The 22,515-nt window shown below is 32.6% G+C and overlaps 1 protein-coding gene across 1 annotated transcript; it reads left to right on the top strand.

Annotated features, from left to right (window-relative positions):
* The first annotated feature begins 13,982 nt into the window (after positions 1-13,982).
* LOC139889391 (uncharacterized mitochondrial protein AtMg00810-like) lies at positions 13,983-14,396 on the top strand. Its single transcript, XM_071872351.1, has one exon. The coding sequence runs from the start codon at positions 13,983-13,985 to the stop codon at positions 14,394-14,396; it is 414 nt and encodes a 137-aa protein (XP_071728452.1).
* The last annotated feature ends 8,119 nt before the right edge of the window (positions 14,397-22,515 follow it).

Genomic DNA, 22,515 nt, shown 5'->3' with positions numbered 1-22,515 from the left:
ATTTCATGTATTCGCAGTTCCAAATATATTTCAAAAGCATTTAATAAAACAGTTATAAGAACAGCGCATGTATTCTCAGTTTCAAAAATGTAAAGAGTAAAAGGGAGCAAATGAACTCACCTAATGTATTTTGTAGTAAGATACATATGGCTATATTGAACAATGCAGGGTTGGCCTCGAATTCACGAACCTATAAAAATTATTTATATCAACACATATAATTGAAATCGAATAATTATACTGATTATTATTATTGATAAAATTTTTATATTTTAATAATTTATAGGTTTCATTAATAATTTAATTAAATATATTCATTTTATATACTTTAAATTTATAATTAGTATTTATTATAAAAAATATCAATATAGTTATATTATATGTGTTAAATGTTTCTTTATAACTGATATTTATTTGTAGTAATAAAATAATAATGTTAAAAATAATAATATATATGTCAAAAATAATGATAATAATGATAATAATAATTATTATTATATTCATAAAAATAATAGTAATTTTCATAAAAATAATAATAATGATAATGAAAATAATATTGATAACAATAATGATAATTCGAATAATAATAATAATGATAGTTTTAATGATAAGAATGATAATTTTAACAATCATGATAATAATAACACCTATACTCATAGTAATAATATTAATAATAATAATAATAATAATAATAATAATAATAATAATAATAATAATAATAATAATAATAATAATAATAATAATAATAATATATAACAGATCACGCGTTTTATTTGTGCTCCCAAAAACAGATCGAGATGGTAAAGAAAAAAGGCAGAATAAATTAGGGTTCTTGGGTCTTCGGTTCTTCGATCGATTAATTGATCAATCGATCAATCAACCATCATCGGAGTATAACAGGCCATCTATTCATCATAATCATCATTAAATCGTCACCATCTACCCTAATCATCATCATCCTCATTCAATCGTCATTATTAGTCCGTTGATGATGTTTGTCGACAGGATAGGAGCAGGAGTGGATTGATTAAAGCATCAAACCAATAAATCGATCTAGCAGATGTTGTTAATTGAGACAGAAGAATCGGCATAGCAGGTAATCGATTCTTTATCTTCATAATAATAGTAATAATTTCAGGTTTTATATTATATTGTTGTGTTGATTGTTGAATAGAAGTATATATGTAGAAAATGATGATGACAAGTGGTATTTTAAATGTCAGTTGTTAATGGTGATATGTGGTTGTTCAAAATACAACAGAAATTTGCAGTAGAGGAAATGATTGTTAATATGTTGGTTTGTGTTAATTGCAAATAGTTCCATCATGAAACAGAAGCAAGGTAGTAGCAGGTAAAGTTTAAAGAATTAGTGTTTGTGATGGTTTTGAGGTTCACGAAGAAGAAACAATCAAGAAGATGTGGTGACTGTTTTGATTCCAGTTGAAACAAAACCAGGTAGCAGTAACAGTCTAAGTGATGATGGAATGGTGATCGTGGTGGTGTAAGGTGGTTGTGGAAGAGGTAATTTTTTGGTTTCTTTAGGTGTTTCTTATGTATATAATGTATATATGTAAATTAGAGATATAGATAGATATGGATGATGGTGATTAAGGATAGTCTGATGTTTTATTCTCATCAGAAACAGGAAACGTACCATATTAGTTGCAGTGTGCTTGGTTATGTTGCAGGTATAATGATGGTGAAGGTCTTCGAATGAAACAAGAACATAGTAGCTTGATGATGATGGTGGCAGTTATGGATAGCTGGAAATGGCAGCAGCAGTAACACTAATTGATGGTGAGTACATGATGGGGAAAATGGTGAGTAAGGATTGCAGTGGTGCTGATATGATTCGAGGAGGGTGGTTTAAAGGGGTGTTCTTGGACTGAAACTGAAACAGGTAACGAGTAGCAACATAGCAGTCCAAGTATATCAGTTTTTTTATAGAAGTAAAATAGAAAAGAAGATTGGTTTTAGGTCGATTTCTTAGTGCAATTAGTCAATGATTTTGGTGTAAACAAGTAGTGGTTCTTCGGTTATGTTCAAACTGAATTAGAAATAGATCTGTGAAGATGGTTACGTTTTGAAGATGATGGTGAGTCTTCTTCTGGATTCAATTGGTGATGGTTTGGTTGTGAGAGTGATGATCAAGATGCATCTTTTATGTATATCTAATATATGTGTATCTAAGATAAGTGGTAGTAGGTAATGTATAATACCAGTTGTTGATTCATGATGTGCCACTAGTTGATCAATTTTGTATGGTAGTAGTGATGATATCGACTTGTAAGAAAATTTAGGCATGATTCCAAAAAATAAAAGATGATGTTGATTTGCACTAATTCTTGTTGTATTATAAGTTGAAATTGATTGGTAACAACATTCAGCCGAAAACCAAAAACTTTAGAAAAAAATATGATTGTGATATCAAACAACCTCAAATGGTTACTGATTTATAATTTAATATTTATAGGTAACAAATATAAATTCATTAATAATAATAATTCTTTTCAATATTAAGAATAATAATAATAAAGGTAATAATAATAATACCAATAACAAGTATAATGATATTTATCAATGATAATGTTAATAATAACAATAGTATTATTGATAAAGATAATAATGATAATAATATCTATATATAATAATTTTATTAATAATAATATTTATATAACACATTGTATGTATCAAGATTCATATCTATATATTAAAATACTACTAGTCATAATACTGATAGTAACATCAATATTAATATCCATCTTAATAATGATAATGAAAATGATAATAATAATATGATTATATTCTAACTTGTAATTACATATAATAATATTTAAATTTTTTTTATTTATGTAATATTTAATAATTTGTATAATATATAGATATAATAGTATATATTGCATATTTAATATATATTTTAATATATTACAATATATGTAACAACTTATTTATCTTGTATATATTATTTTATATTCTAGTTTCAAATGTTTACATTTGTATTTTATTATTTCACACTATAATACATACTTATATTCATACATACATATATATATATATATATATATATATATATATATATATATATATATATATATATATATATATATATATATATATATATATATATATATATATATATATATATATATGTATGTATCTATTTAAAATTAGTTTGTTCGTGAATCGTCGGGAATGGTCGAAGTCAAATGAACACATTAACATAGTTTTCAAAGTTTTTGAGATTTCAACATTACAGACTTTGCTTATCGTGTCGGAAACATATAAAGATCAAGTTTAAATTTGGTCGGGAATTCCCGGGTCATCACAGGTGCTGCCGTGGATCCTTCTGATCACTTATTTCTTCACTTCTTCTTTCTTCGAGCGCGTTTTGATGATTCTTAGGTTCTATAGAATACTTGAGGACAAGTTTTCTTTACCTAACATTGAATGATTACATCCTCCCAATGTTTAATCATCAATGAAATGTAATATACTCTATATATATATATATATATATATATATATATATATATATATATATATATATATATATATATATATATATATATATATATATATATATATATATATATATATATTCATATTCAATCATTCACATAGTATACACAAAACGCATCAATATAATATTTAGCATGCAATATATATTTTCACATAAACACACAATCCTAAGGCAAGTAAGCTTCCTACACTAATCTTTTAAAATCACTTTTCAAAAACAATTTTGAATTTGTAAGAAAAACTTTTCATTAATACAAAGTCTTTTTGAGAAGGTTATTCTCATTAGCATTTTGATCATTAATTTTGATTGATTTTAAGGTTACCCAATCCTTGACTTATCCCTACCATAGAATTGCTAGCTTGGTCCATTTTTCCTATATTTTCAGTTTTTCTAATAATAGACAATGGACTTTGATTACAAGATTTGTGTTTGCTAGAGTCATGACATATATTCATTTCATGTTTACCTCTTGATGAATCACAAATAGATATCCTTTCAAGTTTTCTCTTCAAGGTGTTATTTTCATCAATTAAAACTTTGTTAAGTTGTCTAACTTTGTGTAATTCTTTCTCCAAAAGTTTTACTTTGTCACGACTACTATCATACAAAAATGTAATAATATTGTAATCATCTAACAATTCTTCGTAATTAGAAGGATAGAATACATGTACCTCATTGAAATCCATGCTTGAGACATCACCTTCTTTGAATGGAGATTCAACCTCTTCTTCACTTTGACCATCTTGATCCAAATCATTCCAAGAACTCATGAGGCAAAAGTTTTCATTTTCATTCAACCCTTTTGCTTGAGAATTACCAACCTTTTCTAAATCCTTCTCTATTCCTTTACCCTTTAAACTCCTAGAGTTTAAATCTTCTTGAGAACATAGTGAATCCCAACATTCTTTTGCACTTTCACATGAGATTATCTTTAATCTTTCTTCACTAGGAAGAATTTCATGAAGTAGTGAAATTTCATCAAATTGTTTCAAAACATCATTATTTTGAAAAGTTGACTTCACTAGTCTTGAACTAGCTTGTGGTACAAAGTCTCCTACTTTGATTATTCTCTACAAGTAGTAATCCTTGGATTTGAGATAAGACTCAAATCTTAATTTCCACACATCAATATTCATCTTATTAAATATTGGTGCTTCTTTCACCAATTCTTCCAAGTATCCCATAGTTTGAGTTGATCCGAGAATCGTTAACTCAAGTTTTTGCACAAAACGAATTTTGACACTTTCAAAAACATTTGTAGAGCAATGATTTGAGCAACCGCTCTGATACCAATTGTAAGTAACTAGAGGGGGTGAATAGTTACTTGATACGTTTTTAACACTTTTTTGATTGATCACCAAATTCGATTTAACTTTGATCAACCAACTCAATTCAAACTTGATGTGTGTAGTGTATATGTTCAAAATGATAAATGAAGTAATGTAAAGAACATAGACATAAGGATTTATAGTGGTTCGGGTGGATGTTAACTAATGCACCTTAATCCACTCCCCGATTACACTAATCGAGTTTTGTTGCTTCACTAAGCACGTTTCTCCAAACCCGGTGGAGATCCGATTTACAAGTCTTCAACTTCTTTGGTAGACAACAAACCTAATCTTTCTATCCCTTTGAAAGATAAACTCCAACCTAGATCAACTTGTCTTCACCTTGGACAAGTATTAATCTCCAAATAAGATTAATCAACTTCCTAAGTCTTTTTAAGGAAGTAGATCACTAAGCTAGCCTATGCTTCTACTAATTGAAGTAACAAGACTTATACACTTTGCAATGATGATCCTAAGACAATACTAGGACATACATTACACTAAGTAAACTCACAAGATTAATGATTTTGATTAGTAAGTTTACAACAACCAAATTCTATATCTATAAGATCATAGAACCTTTTCTTGCGAGATCACATTTGAGTAGTAATTGGAGCCCTTGTGCAGTGTTGCAGATCTCGGAATTTCTCGGCGAGATCTCGGGGAGATCTCGGTTTCAAAACTCAGCCGAGAATATTTTCCCATCTCGTTGAGATTTCTCGGTCAACGGTTAAAATCTCAGTCAACGTCACGATTTCTCGGATTTTCTCGGTGAGATCTCGGATTTTCTCGTAATTACTCGCAATTTCTCGGATTTTCTTCTAATTTTTCGCTCATTTCTCAAATTTTCTCGTAAAAATCCATATAAATATACATATATTTATACATATTTATATTAAAAAAACTAGAAAGTCAACACAAGTCAACGTCCGAGATCTCCCCGAGATTTTTTCGAGATGCCGAGATCTCCTCAAAAATGTCCAAACGAGATCTCCCCGAGATCCGAGTTCTCCAACCTTGCCCTTGTGATATGTGGAAATAAGCCTTTGATATATGTAAGAGGGTCAGCTTCAAATGCTCTTAAATGTTTGCCTTTTATAGTGGGATTCAAAAAGTAGCCGTTGACACACGGTTGCCTGCACGGTCGACCGTGGTACGATCGCTCGTGCTCCAGTCCAAAATTGGTATCCGTTGTATAGCCGTTTGACTCAAATTTGAACACCACATTTTGGCACCTTTACTCCTTTTAGCACCTGCAAAAGAAACCAAACATCCTATACAATTACTATATGCATTAAGTGTGTGAGATTTAGTCTTAATGCATGAAAGTGACTAATCATTCCAAAAGTGGCAAACCCAACATTCTTGGAGAAGTGTCTTGATTGATATTTTGGGAAATCTCAGTTTGGTCAAGACTTAGTTAGTCACTTTAGTGCCCTTGGTTCAATTCTAAAGACTAGTCACTATGTCATTAACTTCCTAGTTTCAATTAATCACAAGTCATGTTCTTTTTGAGTTTGGTTAGAGATTAATTGAATAATGTCTCTATAAGATAATCATGAAGTATGTAGAGACATCAAAGTTAAGTCATAAGCAATCACCCTTAGTTACTTAGACTAGACCAAATAGACAATTGAATATACTTTCATTGTGAACCATTTTACACTTAATATATTGGAGTATGTTAGTTACTTGAATCCTAACTAGTGAGCACATAGCAAACATATTAATCAAGTTGACAAGTTTATGAGTATTAATCATATTGGCAAGTAGCAAGTAATACTCACATAGCAAGAGATAGTTATTCTAGAATCAATCATATAGATGCTTGCACAATTTATAATTCAAGCTTTAACAAGTTTAAGTGCAATATAACATATTGCTTGATTAATGTGTAAGCACACATTAATGTCCAACACATGCACAAGGAAAGAGAAATATCTAGTTGGGACTTGGTGACCATCCTAAATGTATCTAAGTGTGTTTTAGGATTACAAGTCATTACTAGTTAACCTTGAGAGCATTCTTCCTCATTTAGCCTTAACTAATCACTAAGTCATTTCTAATAGCAATTATTGTTCTAGTGATATTGGCTTAAGTGTGTTGGTACTTGATAATCATACTAAGAATATCTAGATAAGAATTAAGATCACAAGTTGTTGATTAAAACTTATGTGTTATGCCTAATCTTGGTTAATTTGTCATTAAAATGTCATTAGGCGTAATTAATCACAATTAGTGTTTTTATGACCAAAACTCAATTGAGTATGGAGAAGGCATCTATTCTAAGCATGTTGAGAAAGGTTTCATGAATTATAGATGTTGGGAACTATTCAAACTTTATTTGGTCGAAAATGGTAACAGAGAAAACTGCGGTCGCACTGCGGTTGACCGTGGTGGCGACCGTGCAACTTGTTTTCACAAAACTGCGTTGCAATTTAGTTTGGGGTTTCACGGTTGACTATGCGGTCGACCGTACCTCGATCGTGTGTTTAGCTGAACTTTTAATTTCATTCTTTATCCTATGTTTGACTTGGTTGGTTGCAAGATAAAGTATAGATTAGTGACCTTGCATGTTTTATGTTAAGATGTCAGTCATTACTTATGCATATGTATGTGTCATCATCAAAACATATTCTTTGGTTAATTAAGTTTATCGTTTAGTGCATTAACCCACATTCAACCAACAATTTACAAAGCCTATTTAAACATGCTTATAATAGTTGCCTCCTTCATATTCAAATGAGTTTTGGTCACTAAAACACTAATCTTGGATAATCACACTTAATGACGCCTTAATGACACTTTTAGCTTATGATTAATGTTAAGCACACAAGTATGTCTAAAAGTTCTTTTTCAAAGGGTATCTTTTTAATCTAAATTAAAAGTAATGAAATACTTAAAGATGGTCATTAAGTCCCAATTAAAGAGATGCTCTCCACTTGATTAACCATTTAGTTACATGGTTAATAAGAATTTAGTGTAAACTCTCAAAAGTCTTCATTTAAAAACAAGTTAGTCTAATTTGGAAGGTTGCAAGTAGCCAATGAGTACATACACTTGGAAAACTAATGTTGAAAAAAAGACTTGAAGACTTGTGACTTGAAGTTTGGAAGCTTGTGGTTGTCATGTGATGAAAATTCTCCATTTTCTTTAAAGGAAAATCAATGACACACCTCTAGTACAATGTGACCTTCCTCTTTTAACCCAAGGTCAACCTCAAAGAATACATCCAAGATAAAAGGGGTAATGCAGGTCTTTTCAGATGTTTTTGGCATCTAATTGCAGCCATCTAATAAGGAAAAATGACAAAGTTAAAGATCTCAAACGGATACAAATTCAGAAATCATAGACCTACACGATCGACCGTAAGGTGAGCCGCAGTCATCCGGGTTTGAATCCTCTTGCCTATAAAAGCCAAACCTTGGAGCACTTGAAGACTCGCCTCTTGCACTTACATTTCCATACATTTACTGATATCATTCAAATATTATTGTAATCTATTTAGAGTGATTCAAGCAAGAGTAATTGTAAACTTAATTGTGAGTATACTTGTAAAATATCTTCTTAAAGGCATCTAGAAGATAGGTGCGGTTTCACTTAGAGGAAGCATTAGGATCTTGTGGTAAGAGCATTTTGTAATTGTGAATTCTTCAAAGAAACGTAATGGTTAATAAGTTGCGGCTTATCGAGGAGCTAGTGTTGTATCCGGACACTCCACCGAGTTTGGAGCATCATAGTGAAACTATCTCTCAATTCGTTAGAATTGAGGAGTGGATTAAGGAAGATTAGTTAACATCTTCCCAAACCAATATACATCTTCGTGTTTGTTCTCTTATCCCTTATCTTTATATTTATTATACTTGTGAACAAACCAATCAAATCACACTATAGCAATCTCAAGTTCTAAATCGGAAAAAGTTTTAAAAATCGTAGTAAGTAACTATTCACCCCAGTGGCGATTCTAGAATCAAAACCCAATGGGGTCCTAAAAATTTATTCGATAACTTGCACAAAATATTGAATGTGTCAAGTCAAATCGGGTCGGGTCGGGTCGTGCCCAAAACACAAAGATATAATTGAATAATTTGTTTATATGTAGTTATGAGTGATGAGATTAGGGATTCATATACAATAACTATTACATATATATTTACCATTACACATTCATCTTACTTACAATTATATAATGAATTCACTATGAGTACTCACAATAAAACATATATATCTCAACATAAAAATTACACATAATTTATCATATTATATGCCTGATAGTAAATTTAACAAATTATGTTTATTCTTAGACAATTATTACACATTCCGATGCAATAATTTTAAATTATGTCATGTTATATTATATTTTGTTTTCATTATATATTTGAAAAAATTATAAGATTAATATCCTATTGATATCCATTAATCAGCTTAATCCACTGAATATATATATATATATATATATATATATATATATATATATATATATATATATATATATATATATATATAGATGGACGAACTAAATTTAAATGGATATGAATATGAACAATAATTAAATGGATATGGCCTCACGCCCACACTCGATTCATATCCGATCCGTTGACATCCCTAGGATGAAGGATTGAAGATAGAACCAAAAGAAATTGTGATATAGAATGAATTAAAAAAATTTAGAATTGGACTTGCACAAAGGTTTGTTTATTTTTATATATAATATATTCAATGGTTTATACTATAAAGTCGTAAGTGAGCTAATTTCAAACACTTTAGGAGTCAAAACTATAAAATTATAATCTCTAAAAATTTATGGGGTGTAATTATTATATTTAGTGGTGTCCTTTTGGATAAATTTCTGAAAACTAGTGGTATCTAGGGACCCCGCGGGTCCTAGTGTAAAGTCGCCACTGATTCACCCCCCTCTAGTTACTTATAATTGGTATCAGAGCGGTTGCTCTAAACGTTTTGCTAAAGTTGTTGTTTTAAGATAAAAATTAATTTTTGCAAACTTTTGAGTTATAGATCGTGGAACAAAAATTTGAGAACTTGAGCTATAGTGAGGTTCCTCTATGCAAAGACCTCCACTACTTGAGAGTGAAGGATTTGCTACTGGAAACAAAGATTTGAAACATATGTCCGTGCGAAAGATATAGACATTTAAAACATCATTACTAAGGGCGATTATGTTCCATTCACACTAAGTGAGGATAGGAAAACTAGAATAATTATACCCAAAGATAATTGGTCCAGAGAACATAAAATGGATGTAGGGAAAAACTATGAAGCTAAACTAGTCATATTTAACGATTTTCCTAGAAAAGAATATGAAAGGGTCTTTATGCTTAAGAGTGCAAAGGAAATATGAGATAGTTTAATAGTTACTCATCAAGGAAATGTGCAAGTCACTGAAAATAAAATTGAACCACTAGTAGCTCAATATGAACAATTTGTTATATCGAATGATGAGAAAATTGATATCGCTTATTTTAGATTTAACAATATTTATTCAAGTTTGAAAGCTTTAGGTACTATCTACACGAACATGCAATATGTTCGAAAATTCTTAAGAGCATTACCCTCTAAATAGAGACCTAAAATGAAGACAATATATGAGTCAAAGGACATGGAAAAATTATCTCTTGATGAACTCATTGAAAATCTCAAGTCCATGATGTCATCCTAGACAAGGATGAAGAAGCGGACAAAGTCAAGAAAGAAAAGAATAAGTCAATTGCTTTGAAGGCCAAAGCAAGTGAAGAAGGTTAATACAAAGAGGATGAAGATGATATCATAAATGACGATGAACAACTTGCATTTATTGTTCGATCCTTCAAGAAATTCTACCGAAGACCCGAGAATCATGTTCGAACTCCAATGGACTCAAAAAAGCACCTTTTGATTCTAAGAAGAAGTTCGTAAGGAAATGTTTTGGATGTGGTGATCCAAATCATTTAATAAGTGAATGTCCCAGAAGAAAGAACGAGAAGGTATTTCTTGGAGGTACATAGGACGATGAAGAGAATGAGACACAAGAAGAAGAAAAGGAAATATGTCTCATGGCCGTTGAAGCACCAAGCTCAAACAAAGATGATGAAGCTTGCCTAGTCGGAAAAATCGATAATGAGGTTCTTCTAAACTCTTTTGAATTCAATTTTAATAATTTCATTAAGCTTTGTGATCTAAGTAGTAGAGTTAGCACTAGTAATACTAACTTAAAAGAAGAAAATAACTCACTTAAGTTATAAGTGTCTAGGCTAAAGGAAAGAATAACTAACTCACACGAATGTCTTACTTGTGATGATCTAAAGTATGAAAATAAAACGCTTAACAAAACCGTCAAACTACTTGAAAATAAAATACAGTTTTCAATATATAATAAAAGTGAAAAAGTGCTAGAAGATATTTTAAGTGTTCAATGAACAAGCAATAACAAACATGGGTTAGGGTTTAAAGAAAGCTCCCTTAAAACTAAATCATCAAAACAACAACCTATAGTGTTTGTTAAGTCTCAAGGAAATCCAAACATTACCAAAGGCATGCGGTCGAAGCATGGCAAGACCGTGAAGTCGACCGTAAGACCATTTTCAAAAAATAGGTCACCTAAAAGGGAAGAAATTAAAAGGAATTCCTTAGAAAATAAGACTAACCACTCTAGAAATCTTAGGAAGAAAATCATTGAAACAAGGGCTCAATCAAAAGGAAACTACAATGCTAAGGTTGTAAGAAGATGGGTTAGAATAGGAGTTTTTGATGCTAATCATCCCGGACCCAATAAACATTGGGTACCAAAGATATTAATCAACCAAATATAGGTTTGCCTAAATGGCGTTGTACAAGAAGAACATTGGATAATCGATAGTGGATGTACAAAGCACATGACGGGGAACAAAGACATCTTCACAAGGTACAAAGAACATAATGGTGGTGACGTAATCTTTAGTGGTGATGTACGAGGTAAAATCGTCGGTAAATGTAACATCACTAACTCTAAAATTACTCTTGAAGATGTCTTGCATATTAAGTATCTAAGCTTTAATTTGCTAAATGTTGGTAAAATATGTGATAAAGGTTATAACATGACATTCACTAAATTATCTTCACATATAACCAAAGATGGTAAAGATGTTATAAATGGAATTAGGAAAAAGGGCCTTTACACGTGTTAACTAAATGACTTTAAATATTTAGATATTTGTCTCACTTTCATTCATGACACTACCACTTTGTGGCATTGGAGACTTGGGCATGCTAATATGAAACTAATTCACAACATATCTTCTAAAGAAATGGCTAGAGATTTACCCAAGCTAATAATAAAAGTCATATTTGTGATGCATGTAAAGTAGGAAAACAAGTCCATGCTAGTCATAAACCTAAGAACTTCATTTCAACCAAAAGATATCTAGAATTCCTACACATGGATTTGTTTGGTCCATCATCCATTCAAAGTTATGGTGGGAATTTCTACACCTTGGTAATCGTTGATGATTTTTCTAGATATACATGTACATTTTTTCTAAAACACAAAAATGAGGCATTTGAGATTCGTAATTTTTGCTACAAAAATACAAAACTTTCTTGGGTGTACAATTGTCACCATACGAACGAATCATGGAAGTGAATTTGATAATGATGCCCAATTTGGAGTCTTTTGTGATTTACATGGAATTTCTCATAATTTATCGGCTCCTCGCACTCCTCAATCAAATGTGGTTGTTAAAAGGAAAAACCAAATTCTTTAAGAAATGAATAGAACAATGTTAAATGAATAATCAATCCCTCAAAATTTTTGGTGTGAAGCGGTAGTAACCTCTACTTATATTCAAAATAGAGTTCTATTTAGGCCTTCAATGGATAAAACACCATATGAAATCTTAAATGGTAGGAAACCCATCGTAATTCACCTTAGAGTATTTGGATGTAAGTGTTTCATATTAAACAAAAAAGAATACCTAACAAAGTTCGAACCTAAAGCCTGTGAAGGAGTATTCCTAGGATATTCGTTAGAAAGCAAAGCCTATAAAGTTCTAAACAAGTACACTAATGTCATAAAAGAGTTGTTAGATGACACCTTTGATGAAACTCCTCCACCTAAGTCCAAACCACTAGTAGATGATGATGTGATTGAACAAGAAGCCATTGTGACTAGCACAACCGAAAATGAGCCCAAAGAAGTCGAAGACACCAATGAGAAAGAATCTCACTTGGAAAAAGATTCTAGCAAAGACAATTTGGAACCCACAACCGACCTTAAACATATTAAGGATCATCCAATAGAATAAGTCATAGGAGATATCAACACTAGAACCACACGATCACAAATCTTCAATCTAGTTGCAAACTATGCATTTATCTCCCAAATAGAACCTAAAAATGTCAAGGAATCTTTATTAGATGAGAGTTGGGCAGAAGCCATGCAATAGGAATTAAATCAATTCTAAAGGAGTGATGTATGAGATTTATTTCCCTTACCAAGTGAGCAAAATATCATAGGAACTAAATGGGTATATAGGAACAAACTAGATGAAGATGGGAAGGTTGTTAGAAACAAAGCTAGGTTGGTTGCAAAAGGGTATAGCCAACAAGAAGGAATCGATTACGATGAGACCTTTGCTCCCATAGCTAGACTAGAGTCCATTAGAATAATTCTTGCATATGCATGTGCTAAAAACTTAAAACTATATCAAATGGATGTCAAAAGTACTTTTCTAAATGGTGTCAAAAATGAAGAAGTATTTGTGTCACAACCTCCGGGCTTTGAAGATTTTGAAAAACCATATCATGTGTTTAAACTTAAGAAAGCCCTATATGAACTCAAACAAGCTCCTAGAGCTTGGTATGAGAGACTTAGAACCTTCCTTATTAATCATGGATATGAAATGGGGAAAATTGATAATACATTATTCTTCAAAAAGCATTAAAAAGATTTGGTTATTGTTCAAATATATATTGATGATATTGTATTTGGTTCTACTAACGAGTCTCTTAGCAATGAGTTTTCTAAGTTAATGCATGTTAAGTTTGAAATGAGCATGATGGGTGAACTCAAGTTCTTTCTCGGACTCCAAATTAAGTAACTAAAAGATGGAACGTTCATCAATCAACAAAAGTATATTCATGATATGCTCAAAAAGTTTGAAATGGAAAACTCAAAGCCTATGACCACTCCTATGGCAACCACTGTCAAGCTTACTCTTGAAGGACAAAGATATTCATTCGATAGCACCGGGTATAGAGGAATGATTGGATCTCTTCTATACTTAACGGCGAGCCAACCCGATATTATGTATAGCGTGTTCTTGTGTGCAAGATTCCAAGAGAATCCCAAAATGTCTCACGTAGAAGTGGTCAAACGAATCTTTAGATACTTGAAAGGTAGCATGCATGTTGGTCAATGGTATCCAAAGTTCACCGATGTTGACATTATGTGCTTTGCGGATTCCGACCATGGAGGATCGTTGATTGATCGAAATAGCACAAGTGGTGTATGTGCATTTACCGGGCTTTGCTTAACATCATGGTTCTCCAAGAAGCAAACATCCGTTACGGATTAAGGAGTGGATTAAGAGTGCTATATACCTATCTAAAAATCAAATATTACACTCTAGAACTAAACACATAGACATTAGGCACCACTTTTTACGTGACCATGTCCAAAAAGGTTATATTGTGATTGATAAGGTAGACTCCTTAGAAAATATTGTTGATATCTTTACTAAGCCTCTTAAAAAGGAAACCTTCACTCTACTTAGGAATGGGTTGGGAATGATGGAACTTGTGCCTTAATTAAACCTACCAAGCCCGTGCGATCGAACCGCGGTTGACCGTGGAGTCAACCGCACAACAGCTGACGGCTGTTTTGTCCTTTCCTCACCATCTTTATTATCTAAACCACTTTTTCACCAACCCCACTCATTCTTTAAACCCCAACCACTAGATTCCATATTTCATTGTCTCCCTTCTCTCCAACATCTAGTGGTCCTCAAAGGTAAGCATCCAAACTTTTTAATTTTGCTTACTTTAAAATTTTCTCATGTGATCCTTGACTACTTGCATAATCTTACATGAGAATAATTTTAGTGTCTTTCATACTAATAGGAACACTTGTTTTGATGCATAACTTATCAATTGTGTGAAAGATACTTTGCAAAGATCTAAATTAATAGAGTGTCAAGTAGGAACTTTTTCTTGCATAATTCATAAAAATTGTTTTTGAAAACCACTCATGCACACACAAATGTTTGCCCAAGTTCTTGTGATAAATGTCAATCTCATGATACTTATCAAACTTTCACAAACATAAATTGAAATGATGAAAATTGTCTATCTTTTCAAAATGGCACAGTTTCTTTGTTTTCAAAAATGCGTCAAGAAAAGAATTAATCGACACATATTTTACATATAGGTTTTCAAAACCATGTTGTAAACATGACTTTCTCACTAAAATGTTCACGTTCCTAGGAAATGACTAACACAAGAAGACAATGTGCGGCATATCACCAACAACAAATGGAAACTCGAACCTTTCTTGAAAATGCAGTTTTTCACTCTGATGAATTTCCAAACCTTCAAACAACATTCACTCAAAAAGAATGTTTCTCTTTCTTAAACCTAGATGAGGTCATCTATCCACCACTTATCCGAGAATTTTATACAAACTTCGAACTTGTCAAACCAAATCAAGTCAAATTAACTCGAAAAGAAAATTCACACTTGGCCTCTCTCGTACTTTGCTTCGGTTACGAGAATTCCTTCACAAGGTCGAAATTTCTACACTCCTCGAACTGATCATAGATCTTTGCACCCAACATACCCCACACGGGAAGTACTATCAACCATCACTCACTCAGATGTACCTCACAATCTCAAACACCGCATCCGTGTTAGAGACTCCAAGATTCGTCATGATCTTCAACTCCTCCTAACCGTCATCTGACACAATATCTTTTGTCGGGAGACTTCCGTTGATCGTCTATCAGAAAACGAGGTAGCCATTCTATGGTCCTTTCTGTCAAACGAAGCCATAAACTTAGCCTTTGTCGTGACTCAACGAATGAGAAATCTTCGTAACCTTCCTAATAGTCCACTTCCCTATTGTATTCATCTCAATCACATCTTCCGACACCTAGGTATGATAACTCCCCTAGAGTTTCCTCGCTCCATGTTAACCACTCCGCTTACCTTATGGATTACCACTCCTATCACAATAATCTCATCCGACTCTGAGGACTCGGATATTTCAGATGCAGTCAGCACTAATGCCAATTACCTTTAAATGTTGGTTAGGATTATCTTAAGGGCGGGTAGTTATGTTAAACTAGTCTATGATTAAGACTTATGCTTATGATGTGTAATGTGTTATCTACTCTTATTATGACTTATGCGTACTAATCCTATTTTCTATGAGTCTTATATTGCACATTTCAAGGGGGAGCTATATTGTGGATCACTTTGTAAGATTCAAGGGGGAACATAACTCTCAGGCGTGCTTAGTTCCAGGGAGAGCTAACCTTTTCGCTTCGACAAAAGGGGGAGAAAGTGTATGGTAAGTGATGATAACACATGTGTTGTATTATACGCTTAAGCACACTAACATAGGTTTGTCATCATCAAAAAGAGGGAGAATGTTGGTTAGTGATCCAATAATAATATTCAAATGTTAACCACTTTGTTTTGATGATGACACCAAGTCTTTTGTGCTTAAACAACTATAGAACAACACAAGTTCACAAGCCTACACAATCTCTAGCTAACGACCAATAAACAAAACCGTTAAATCAAAAGAGTCATTTGAATAATATCGAAGGAGCACGGTTAGGTCCATGGTCGACTGCAGGTCAGACCGTGGGATGCCCTGTACCTTGATTCCACGAAACAAGGTACACGGTCGACTCCACGGTCACAGTTTCTTCTGTCCGAATTTTTGATAGAAATATGTTTGACTACTTCGGGGCATCTTTAATTTACAAAACTTATTTAAACATGCTTAGAATAGCTGCCTCCTTCATATTCAAATGAGTTTTTGTCACTAAAATACTAATCTTGGTTAATCATACTTAATGACGCCTTAATGATACTTTTAGCTTATGATTAATGTTAAACACACAAGTATGGCTAAAAGTTCTTTTTCAAAGGGTATCTTTTTAAATCTAAATTAAAAGTAATGAAATACTTAAAGATGGTCATTAAGTCCCAATGAAAGAGATGCTTTTCTTTTGATTAACCATTAAACATTAATTACATGCTTAATAAGAGTTTAGTGTAAACTCCCAAAAGTCTTCATGTAAAAACTAGTTAGTCTAATTTGGAAGGTTGCAAATAGCCAATGAGTGCATATACTTGCAAAAACTAATGTTGACAAAAGTCTTGAAGACTTGTGACTTGAAGTTTGGAAGCTTGTGGTTGTCATGGGATCAAAATTCTGCATTTTCCTTAAAGAGAAATCAATGACACACCTCTAGTACAATGTGACCTTCTTCTTTTAACCCAAGGTCAACCTCAAAGAATACATCCAAGATAAAAGGGATAATGCAGGTCTTTTCAGATGTTTTGGCATCTAATTGCAACCATCCAATAAGGGAAAATGACAAAGTTAAAGATCTCAAACGGCTACAAATTCAGAAGTCATATATCTACACGGTCGACCCAAGGTCGAACATGAGGTGAGCCGCAGTCATCCGGGTTTGAATTTCTCTTGCCTATAAAAGCCAAACCTTGGAGCACTTGAAGACTCACCTCTTGCACTTATATTTCCATACATTTACTGATATCATTCAAATATTAATGTAGTCTATTTAGAGTGATTCAAGCAAGAGTGATTGTAAACTTTCTTGTGAGTTTACTTGTAAACTTTCTTCTTAAAGGGATCTAGAAAATATGTGAGGTTTCACTTAGAGGAAGTATTAGGATCTTGTGGTAAGAGCATTTGGTGATTGTGAATTCTTCAAAGGGATGTAAGGGTTCATAATTTGCGGCTTATCGAGGAGTTAGTGTTGTATCCGGACACTCCACCGAGTTTGGAGCAGTATAGTGAAACTAACTCTCAATTCGTTAGAATTGAGGAGTGGAATAAGGAAGATTAGTTAACATCTTTCCGAACCACTATAAATCTTCGTGTTTGTTCTCTTATCCTTTATCTTTATATTTATTATACTTGTGAACAAATCAATCAAATCACACTATAGCAATCTCAAGTTCTAAATCGAAAAAAGTTTAAAAATCGTATCAAGTAACTATTCACCCCCTCTAGTTACTTAAATTATTGATGTTTGTGATGCTAGTAGAGCTTGATGATGCATGCTATTATCTGTTAGGTTGTTTCATTCACTTAGCTTCGTTTGATTCGCTACATCTCCCCTGCAGTTTCGATGTTTATGCATGCTAGAGATGGGTGAAGATTGTTAGTGCTTGTATTATATTTGACACCAGGAACTCTCATGTTTGTATTAATAACATTGAACTGTTTTGAAAAGGATGGCTGTAATTTATAGTACCAATATCTTTTAGTATATGAAATGTTTGTTAAATATATTCCGTTGTGTTAAAAAAAAATATTGGACGATGTTACAAAAATGACATGCTAAGTGCTAACCCAGTAAACTCGTACCAATTTTTAACTAAACATGTTTGGTCATCTCAAGCAGGACTGTGTCTTTAATTAGAAGTGTGTCTCATTAATTATAAATTTAAGTTCAATGCATTAAAACGAGCCCTTGTAATTTTGAGGTCTCATTATACTTTATAATCTTTGTTTCAATGTTATTCCATCACGAAATGTATAAATGGATTATTATACAATCTTTATAAAATTTTGGGCTCTTACAAAACATTTGAGCTCTCGATTGCACACTTTACACATGCCTTAGAGACGCCTCCTATCTCAAGGTTAAGCAGCTTCATTATAATTCATGTTTAAGTAGAGAAAAGTGACTTGTGTATGATTTTGGATGGTGTTGGGGTTAAAGAATATTCTGTTTTGGGTACAAGTCAATCAAGATGTAATTAAAACTGGCAGCCTTTACGCTAACTTAACCATTCTTTTCATTACGAAATATAGATGCAACTTCAACTTTAAACCGGCTAAAAGAAGTAGACCAGGCACTAGATGTGTTAATGCGAGCCAGAGTTGTTGCTTACGTATGGAGCAAGTTATTAAAAGATAGAGCCATGGTGTGGTGGGATTCTGTCATTTTCTAATACCAAAAGAACAGATTTTCCAGATCACTTTGGAGCAATTTTACAGTAAAGTGTGTGGAAGTTGAAGAAAGAGTTTATGGGGTTACAGATGACCGGAGAAATGACAGTAGATGAGGTGATTGTAAAGTTCACTGAAAGTTGAAGAAAGAGTTTATGGGGTTACAGATGACCGGACAAATGACAGTAGACGAGGTGATTGTAAAGTTCACTAATAAACTGCAGTTCGTTCAACAGTAGGTCCTAGACGAACAATCCATGATTTAACATTTTGTAGATATCTTGTTACCCGGATACAGAAACGTGGCAAGAGCAACAACAACCTTGTCACAAGCGTTTGTTATGGCCAAGGTGACAGAAGGAGATGCGAAAGCTGCAATTAATGAGAGAAAGGAAGGTCTACCACAATCAAAGCAGGCTCCCAGTCAGTCGAGTATTAAGTCTAAAAATACTTTTCGGTATAATTAGAAAGGGAACTCCACTCAGAGCGATATTGAATCACTTCATAAAGGTTGGTGTAATTTGGGCAAATTGTCGCACGTTGGGTTGTGTTCGGCCTTAACAAAAAGATGTTTAAGAACCAATGTTTTGGTTTCATTGTTAATTTGATTTTTCAAATAGTAGTTGAAGGTATGTTTGGTGAATAAGAATAACATATATGAAAACTTTAAGGCTTTGTTCTCTAGTTTTAATTTGGAAAGAAATGAAATGAAGTGAAAGGAAAATTTAGAGATTTGGTGTTCCCGAGTTTAAGTTTGGAGAGAAAGGAAATGAAGTGGAGAGATTATTGAATGTAATTTCTCTCTAAAGTTTCCTTCCAAATTGGAAGGATCCTCTTCCTTCCTTCCTTTTCATTTCATTTTATTTCTTTCTCAAACAATCTCTGAAACAGACCCTAAGTGGTTGTGGCGGTGGTGAGTTCCGGTAATGGTGGCTATGGCGAGCTTCGGTACTGGTGGTTGTGGTGATTTGATAAAATGGTGTTTTTGCATGAAGGGGAAAACATGGTGATTTCATAATGTTTGCTGTGATATCATACGAATCTATGACTTTTTTGTTTGAATGGTGATTTCGTAATGTTTGTAAACATTTATTTGTTCATAAGAATCGTGGTTTTTATTTCTTTCAATTCTAATTTCTCAAAAAGTGCCAGATTAACTTAAAGTTTTATATTTTGATGGATCAATTTGTTCATGTTGATTTTTATTTTTATTTTTTAAATTAAATAAAATAAAATTAATGTTGCCTCATTGAATCTTGACATATGTATGTAACTAGTTGTTGAACCTTCGCTTCGCGCCGGGGTTCGGTTTTCAATGTATTTTATTGCGTTTAGTTTGTAAAATTATTTCGTGACTAAAGAATGATGTCGTTGAAGCGCAACTCGAGTCGAACTAAAAGGTATAACCCGTGAAAGATTTAAATGTTATTTTATATTAACAATATATGTCCAACTCCACGTTTAACTATGTAATTATCGATTTTTAAAAATTTAACGCAAAATCAACGTGTATGAAAAGTAACCCAAATATTTAGCGTTTTTTAAAAAGCGTCTGTTTTGCGTATAGTTAGTGACATTGTGTTCCTAAAATTATTTCGAGTTTAACGATGGTGTTGAAAAAATTTAACTCGTTGCGAGCGAGAATGTAACGACCCGACTTTTTCGACTTGCTTTTGTACCTTGTATTTTTGCGAAACTGCGTATCTGTGCGTACTGTGTTACTTTATACTCTGGAAACTTGATATACGAGGTTTACTTCCAATTATATATTAAAATGTGCCTTAGAGTACGTAGGATACTTAACTTGTTCACCGGATGCTTTTATAACCGTTAGTGTTATTTAACGTTTCGAATAAACCACGAACTGCGCGCACGTTTGACTTTCGTCATAATCGGAATATTATGACTACGAAATATTAATTATTATTTTATAATAATAATTACCTGGGTTTTTGGATGCTTAATTTTAATTAATTATTTACTAGATCAAAATAGTTAGTCTTGTTGGACTTTCTACCTTATTGGACCTTAGCCCACCTACACTAACTAGTGGCCCAATTAATTAGCCCAAGTATTATTACTAGTGATCCATAATAAATAAAATAAATAAAATAAATTAATTAATGAGTCATACTAGCAGTTGGATAAGGATTATCCATATTGTTACATGAGATTCTAGCATAAGTACATGCTTTAGACAACCACTAACCAAAAAGCAAAATGGTGTCTCCCCCTCTCCCCCTTTGAAAATCACGGCCCTAGGCCCTTCCAAGTCATCAATCCTTGTCAAATTTTGCTTATAAATACTAGTCATCTTCCTCTCATTTTACACATGCTCTCATTTGAATTTCACACACACTTACTCTCTTACTTCCTTTCTAGCATTTCTCACTTGTAAGTTTTTGATCTTTTTCTTCTTCTTTCACCTTTCTAATTCGTGTATCATCATCATTATGGAAGATCAAGCTCTTTAGCCTTGATCTTGATTATATCTTGTTGATTCAAGCATGAATTCTTCAAGAACATGGAAGATTCAAGCTTTCTAACTTTGAATCTTCACCAACTTTGTAGATCTATATTTTTCTTACTTTAATCTTGTTGTTTTGTTAAAAAGATTCAAACTTTTGTTTGTTATCTCCATATATCTTAAAGATCTAAGCTTTATGCTTCAAGATCTTCAAGAACAATCAAAATTCAAGCTTTCTAGCTTGAATCTCCATATCTTTTTGTTGGATCTAAGTTTTCTAACTTATGATCTTGTTATTTTGTTAAAAATATTCAAACTTGTGTTTGTTATCTTCATATATCTTAAAGATCCAAGCTTTATGCTTCAAGATCTTCAAGAACAATCAAGATGCAAGCTTTCTAGCTTGAATCTTCATATCTTGTTGTTGGATCTAAGTTTTCTAGCTTATGATCTTGTTGTTTTGTTATAAAGATCAAAACTTGTGTTTATGGTCTTCATGAAACTTAAAGATCCAAGCTTTATGCTTCAAGATCTTCAAGAACACTAAAGGTTCAAGCTTTCTAGCTTTGTGACCTTATAAATTGTGTGAAAGGGATCCAAGCTCTCTAGCTTAGGGTTCCATCACTTCATTTGACTTAGATCATGTTCATACTTGTTTGATTGATGTAAAGTTTGTAACTTTGTTTGTAAATAGGACTTGTAATTGTGTTAAGACTAAGGATATGATGTAACCTTGGTTCATCATCCATCTAAGACTCTTAAATGAGTTGTGTTACCACTTGGTCTTAACATATTGTGTATTGATGGTAGAATCTTGGTCAAAAGTGATGCTAAACCATTAACGAGTTGTACACTTGAAGCTACAAGCATCAAGGATGAGAACCGTGATGAGCATCAAGCACCAAGAACCCCACCGGAGCACTTGTCCACTGATTTTCGTATCTGATCAGGCCATCTGGGCTACTGGAAAATTAATTTTCAGTTAGTTGGTTCGAGTAGATGATTTTCCGTT

The sequence above is a fragment of the Rutidosis leptorrhynchoides genome, chromosome 1 (assembly GCF_046630445.1).
Source record: "Rutidosis leptorrhynchoides isolate AG116_Rl617_1_P2 chromosome 1, CSIRO_AGI_Rlap_v1, whole genome shotgun sequence".
NCBI classification, from domain to species: domain Eukaryota; kingdom Viridiplantae; phylum Streptophyta; class Magnoliopsida; order Asterales; family Asteraceae; genus Rutidosis; species Rutidosis leptorrhynchoides.
The sequence above is the reverse complement of the archived record's forward strand: the minus strand, read 5'-3'. Positions and strand labels throughout refer to the sequence as shown.

Excerpts from the sequence above, each read along its gene's own strand:
- LOC139889391 (XM_071872351.1), top strand. The coding sequence starts at position 13,983 with ATGGAAAACTCAAAGCCTATGACCACTCCTATGGCAACCACTGTCAAG.